Genomic DNA, 6,510 nt, shown 5'->3' on the forward strand with positions numbered 1-6,510 from the left:
AACAGTTTAGTCTTGTTTTCTACCCCAAAATGCCCGATGCAATGTTTAAATGCAATTATAATGTATGAAGATAACAAAGCAATGTCAGCATAGTATGTCGCAGTTGTATTTTAAATAACTTTACTGTAGCTGTTTCTCCATTTATCAAATAAGATTTGAATTTCATAGATATTTTTTCTGTATTCCACACAACGGATATACATTACGCATTTCTCTCTCTCCATCCCAAAGCATAACTGGTGCGCGATCAGTCCCTAGAGCAGTTTTTGGTCCACTACATGGAAGATCGAACCAATAACCCGAGGGTCCTATTACAACACAGTCCTCAATTCCATCATGGTCATTCGGTTGTCCACTAGTAGGATCCCAGTTACTAAATAATCCTTTGTTCTCGTCCCAATATATGTCTGTGTCTTGTGGGTTTGTAGCATTTAGCCAATGAGGTACTTTTGTTTTGGATATTATCTTTGTTGCAATGTCATTCCAGTCTTTTGTATATATTTTAGCCAGGTCTGAATACTTGTTTATATTCTTGCACCTATTTCGGGCTGTTGTTTGGTTATCGTAATAACCTATCCGAGGATAGTATACGGACCCTTTCAGGGAAAATAAACAATATTCGTCTTCAAACGGTGGAAAGGAACTACATTCGTACTGGATATTGGTTGATTTGCTTGGTATAATTTCTCCTATTACTGTTGATCTATGTATAAGACGAAGTCCGGATATTTCCGATGGAGTCTGGGTACCCGGTCCTGCTATATGTGCAACTGAAGGATTGTGTATCAACAGAAAGTCCCCAGGGTCATAGTTTACAGAATAAATCAAATTAGAAGCTAATATTTTAGCATGAAAAAGATCTTGAATGTATTTTGTTTCTTCTACAGATAACTGGTTATACGGGTTGTCATTGCTATCAGAATTAAGCTGTAAATATTGACCAGATAACTTTCCCAATGCTATCATAATGGTGTCATCATTTCTAAAGGGATGTTTATAAAGAAGAGGTATTTGAACAGAGGAATTAAATGCACTAACGAACAAAATGTTCTCCAGATATTCTCTCTCTTTGGTTGAAAACATGTCGACTATTTCTTTAAGCGGCACAATGAGAGTTGGTCCATTTGAATTGGCATGAACACAGTAAATCAGAGTGAATAAATGTGGCATCTCAAATATGTTTCCGTCTACATGCCAACCTTCTATTCCAATGCCAACAAGTCCAGCCTTGTGGTCATTAGAAAATATTCCTAGACGTGGATCTGGATTTTTATCATATTTCTTTCTGTTTATAGAAGATGTTTCTTGAAACGGTGTGCCAAACAAAGAGGTAACGTGAATTTGTTTTTGCCAAGGCAGAGTCTGATTTTTAAACAATAAAAATCTGTACATATATGCTTCTTCTCTAAGATTCCTGGCACATTCATTAGAAATTGTTTTAAGATCGATTCCTTGAATGTTGGCTCCAAATGTTTTAGTTAGTGGAATGACGTCATAGTTGCAGTTTTTTGTAGTTGATAGAGACTGAAAAGATAAAAAAAAAAATATATGGTAAAACCTTTCAGATATTTGGATCCTCGGTAACCATTAACCTCATTATTTCTTTTTCATAACGTTTTTGATTCGACCGTCATGAATGAGTCTTTTGTAGACCGAACAAACGAGCGTCTAGCGTACAAACTTTGCTACAACAACTGGGTCGATGCCTCAGCTGTGGAGTTTTCCTCTCCGATGGTATCACCAGCCGAATAGTCAGCATTTCTGAGAAAAGAATTATCATTGTAGGTTCTAACTATAAGTTATAACCGTTTACAAAACTTTGAATTTCGCAAATTACTAAATTTTCTTTGCCAAAAATAGATTAGCTGTAGCTGTTTTTGGTAAAACCTTTTGGAATGTTGGTTCTTATATATGTGCTTTCTTACGTTAACATGCACATATGGAACTCAAAATGATTTCCTAGATTATATTTGTTTAATATCGTTTTAGATGAACAAGTGAAGGTATAAGAGTATCGAACAACAGATTATTTTACAACGCTCTAGTTTAATGCTGTTACTTTTCTTTTTTCTTTGTTTTCAGAGTCAAGAATATTGCAAATAAACAGTCTTGTAATATGCTGCACAAAATAAAAATAAAAAGCCTACTTACTTCATAACAATTGTCACTATTGTCTTTGTTGCACGTATCATGATTTACATCATTCCCATGACCAGTCGGTATAATACAAAGGCATATCAAAAGTAAAGGATTGATATAATCCATTATAATTTACAACTGAAAAAAACAATGACAATCATAAATTAAAGAAAGGAGATTAACTTAAAAAAATTATCGAAACGATTCTATTTTTTTTTTTATATCAAAACAATATTTGATTCACTATTCAACTGTTTTAATTTTAGAGTCATTAATGAGTCCTTATGAGTCTTACCGCTCACCCAAAACCGGGTACAACATATTGAGCAGCGTCTGCTTACCCTTCCGCATTACCGTAGATCACCCTTATTTTTTGCTTAAAAAAAAACAAATGTATACCCTGCGCAATGCAAATTTTGATCTTTTGCTTCTTATCTAAAAATGCAAGATTTATTGATTGATTGGTTATTGGTGTTTTAAAGCCACTTTTTGCGCTACTTTTGGGCTATTTCATTTTTTATTGGTGGAAGAAGCCTGAGTGTGCGGAGAAAAACAACCGACCTTCGATAGGAAAACTGACAATCCTAGTCAATTAAGATTGGAGTTGAGTGTGCCCACACGAGCGGGGTTCGAATTCACAACTTCATATCCTAGTGATTACAATAGTTGAACTACTTCGACCACTTGGCCATCGAGGTCCCTCAAAACGCAAGGTGAGTGTCACCTTTGAACACAGTTTCATATAAAACTTTATGTGAAAGACAACGAAATAGCGAAAAAGCATCAGGTGGGGCACAACCAATACATAAACTCAGTGATAATAACACAGTCAAACAGTTATTACGGGCATACGATACAGTTTTGAACCTGTATTTACAAGTTGATGAAAATTTGCATATAGGCTATTTTTTACCTAATTAAATCAAATATGTAATAAAAATATACCTTCATGTGTTACTTTTTGAGTAAAATGAGGTCGAAATTTTGTATATTTGCTCAAAATTCAACTTTGTGTCCGTATTTTCTTTTTCGAAAGAACAACATAACTTTTTTGTTTTAAAAAAAACACAAATTGTTTTTTGTTAAATAATCGATAATTTCTGTATTTTAAAAGTGTCATTAAAAATTATGCATTTTTTAATCAGAAATAACACATATTTATCAAATGTTCATGAATAGAGGAAAAAACGTCATTTTTGCTGCATGTTTATCAAAATTAAAAAAATTGCGCTATTTACAGTTTTATAAAATTTGGGTCACATAATCTCCTTGCAAAATGAAACAAATTGCCGTTTTAAAAAAATAGGGGTCCATGCACTCGTTTTCAAATTAAATCAGTTTGAATGAGAAAAATCAATCGAAAAATGCATCTTTTCCCGATATGTCATAGTTTGACGTCGCGAAAATAACATTTTACGTTAGCAACGTCATTACCTCCCCTGTAACTGTATCGTATGCCCTTAACACACTGATCTGTGTCCACACTATGTAGTTTTAAAATGTGATTTGGTTTTCACTTCAAACTGTTAGTAAGTTAGTGAAAAATGTCCTGTATTTATGGATACCAACAGATGAATATCTTTATTTTTTGAAATGTCTATGAATGACAAAAAAGAAAAGCTTTTGTGAAAATTTTGTCATATCTAATGACCTTTTTTGCAACTTCATCCGTAGACTTTTGAGCGCGTATCTTTTTGTTTTATATCTTGTAAAAAATCAAATACTCTGGTATTGTTTCTGCTTCTCGGTTGTTGAAATAACGGCATGAAACTTACCTTGGCCAGATTTATTAGTTACTGTGTTATGTATATAATGACTATGGCAGGTACATTATCTGGAGTCAACAAGTGTGCTGTATTATCGTTAAACGAGTTTAAGGTAAATAAGACCTATTAAACTACATATATAATCTTGTCACTAGTTCATAAAAACATACAGATGTACATTTCATTTACCAGAATTATACCATGACTTATTACTTTGGTATAAGTTCTTTTTTTTAAGTAATTAAAAATCAAGTGTTGACTAGGGGTACAGAAATAAGATAACCTCTTGAAGATGAAAAGATGTGGTATGATTTCTAATGAGACGATAATTCAACATGCAGAGACAATAGTATGAGGTTGTAAACAGCTATATACCGGCATAGAACTACCTCTAACAATACCATATACAGGCCCAGTAAAACACATTCAAAATATATAAAAGAGTAGTTTGTTTGGCTGTGCAGCCATGATGTATGTATAAATAAACATATGATAGCCACGTCCGTCCGGACACGTTAAATCCGGCGTAGGGCGTTTATGGCTGACAATGAAGAAAGTAAATATGAAAATATTAAAAATTCTGTAGTCAACCAACTAGCAATTTTCAGCCATTTTTTGTTATTGATAGTGTTAAGAGACTGTCTAAAATATCCTGAAGAGAGGGTTGGGATGGATTTTAAGGAGAAAGGTTGTTGGAAAAAAAGAAGGGGGATTTTAATTGTTAAACTTTTTTACACTATTTCATCCCCAACCATTGTTGTAAAGAAACGCTCAACCAGGACCAAGAGCAGGATTTATAGATATTCAAAATATTCGTTTAGTTCTCAACTAACCCTCATTGTCAATTACTAGATATAAGTAAACATACGAGACCAGCGGCTTAACTGTATTTGTTGTATTTTTTATTTCAAGTTCTCTCTAATAGAAACGTTCAACATAGTCAACAAACTTTTTAGTGAAGGGACAGTATCTATGTAGCAGAACGTGAAGTTAAAGGACAATTCTAACTTCGTTTCATTCTTCGGAAGCTCATGATTGAAAAGCGGAAAATTTGGACTGCCATTGTTAAATGATGCTATGTTGGATAGGGGCAGACCGATTTTGCCTTTTGATAAAGTGTAAAGAGAGCACGGACCTCATCCTACACGAGGCCATATTATAAGCACAGTCGCCTGAAGATTTCATAATTATAGCGAAAAAATGGGGGAAATAATTTTTTTTTAGTAGTCATGATTACGCCTGAAGATTTCTTATTATAGCGAAAAATATTCCCCCATTTTTTCGCTATGATTATGAAATATATAATACTACTAAAAATATTTTATTTCCCCAATTTTTTCGCTATAATCAGTATGAAATCTTCAGGCGACTGTGGTTATAAGCACAGTCGCTTGAATTTTAGTGATATATGTATGGAAAAAAAGATAACAGTATTTTTTTTTCGTACATATATCACTAAAATTCAAGCGACTGTGTTATAAGTTAACGTGCAACCAATACCTGGAACTAAAATAAAATTAGTATATAATAGTCCCAGAGATTATCCCAGTTTCAGTTATATTTAGCACTTTAGAAAACACTTTTTTATAAAATAATTTGAATTGTCGGTGCCTTACAATCGTAGAAACTCTAAACATCACTATAGTATGCAAAAGTAATAGTATTGTCGTATGTTTTGCTTTTTTAAAGTCAAATAACATGAGTTACAAACCCGGATCCTAATCGGATTTATCCGTCATCGGTTTGACCATTAGAACGCTAAATTTGAAAATGGCGACGTCCATGTCGCACTCCCGCTCTTCGACAACGAGTGAAAAGAATACAAATGCAGTAAGCTCTGGTGAAATAAATGGACATAAACAACCCAGCCATGCTGACCAGAAAGGATCTGAATTTGCTGCAAAACAGTTCTACTCAAATAATCAAATCACCCTGAAAAATGTCAATACCGTCCTCACCGAGGTGATAAATTATTTTGTTCAGCCTGGGACGTATATTATTTGAGGTTCTAGCGTCTGCTTAGCACTGATAAATAGAACAGTTGTTTTTCTAATGTTGCCAGTATTATTTCATGTCTCGTGAATGACCTACATTTATCATCTAAGTTACTAAGTTAGTCACTTCATTTAGCTCGGCCATCACTGCAGCAATCACATGCACCCTACATGTTTGCACCTCGCACGTTCGTACCCCAGGTCCGTTCACACTCTACACGTTCATGCCCATGATTGTTGTTAATATGAGGCAGGCATAACCTGTGAATGGGGACGAAGTCTGTGTATTATTTTTTTTTTTACCTCAAACATGATAACACTTTGCCACGCATTTATTTTTTGATGTTTTTTACTTACCAGGCAACCGTAACGTCACGTTACAGTCGTTTTCCCGCAAAGCATAAATACGCGACGTTGTTCACTTGGAAATGAACTAGCACGTATGTAAATGTGTGTGTATGGGCCGAAACTGACAATTAAAGCTTTGCTTAAATATTGATTTGTTAATTTGAAACTGTACCTTTTCATATTATAATGATGCTGTCCACCCATCAAAGGATTTAATCGTGTATTTTTGTTTAATCAAATATTAATTGCACCAAAGTTGATGT

The 6,510-nt window shown here is 34.0% G+C and overlaps 2 protein-coding genes across 3 annotated transcripts in view; one reads left to right on the plus strand and one right to left on the minus strand.

The window, feature by feature from the left end:
• LOC143050654 (uncharacterized) lies at positions 1-4,302 on the minus strand. 2 transcript variants are annotated; one of them, XM_076223839.1, is made up of 3 exons: positions 4,281-4,302; positions 2,152-2,277; positions 1-1,524 (listed from the first exon to the last, which is right to left on the minus strand). In XM_076223839.1, the coding sequence occupies exons 2-3, from the start codon at positions 2,263-2,265 to the stop codon at positions 163-165; spliced, it is 1,476 nt and encodes a 491-aa protein (XP_076079954.1). In that variant the 5' UTR covers positions 2,266-2,277; positions 4,281-4,302; the 3' UTR covers positions 1-162. The 2 variants fall into 2 exon arrangements, with proteins under 2 accessions (XP_076079954.1, XP_076079953.1); XM_076223838.1 differs by lacking the exon at positions 4,281-4,302 and adding an exon at positions 3,915-4,002.
• A 1,365-nt stretch (positions 4,303-5,667) lies between these two features.
• The window catches only part of LOC143050680 (uncharacterized), a 31,893-nt gene continuing 31,050 nt past the window's right edge, over positions 5,668-6,510 (plus strand). The window contains exon 1 of the mRNA XM_076223841.1: positions 5,668-5,867. Coding sequence (XP_076079956.1) covers positions 5,676-5,867 — 192 coding nt within the window. The 5' untranslated portion in view covers positions 5,668-5,675. The remainder of the gene's footprint in view (positions 5,868-6,510) is intronic.

This window comes from Mytilus galloprovincialis, chromosome 1 (genome assembly GCF_965363235.1).
Source record: "Mytilus galloprovincialis chromosome 1, xbMytGall1.hap1.1, whole genome shotgun sequence".
NCBI lineage: Eukaryota > Metazoa > Mollusca > Bivalvia > Mytilida > Mytilidae > Mytilus > Mytilus galloprovincialis.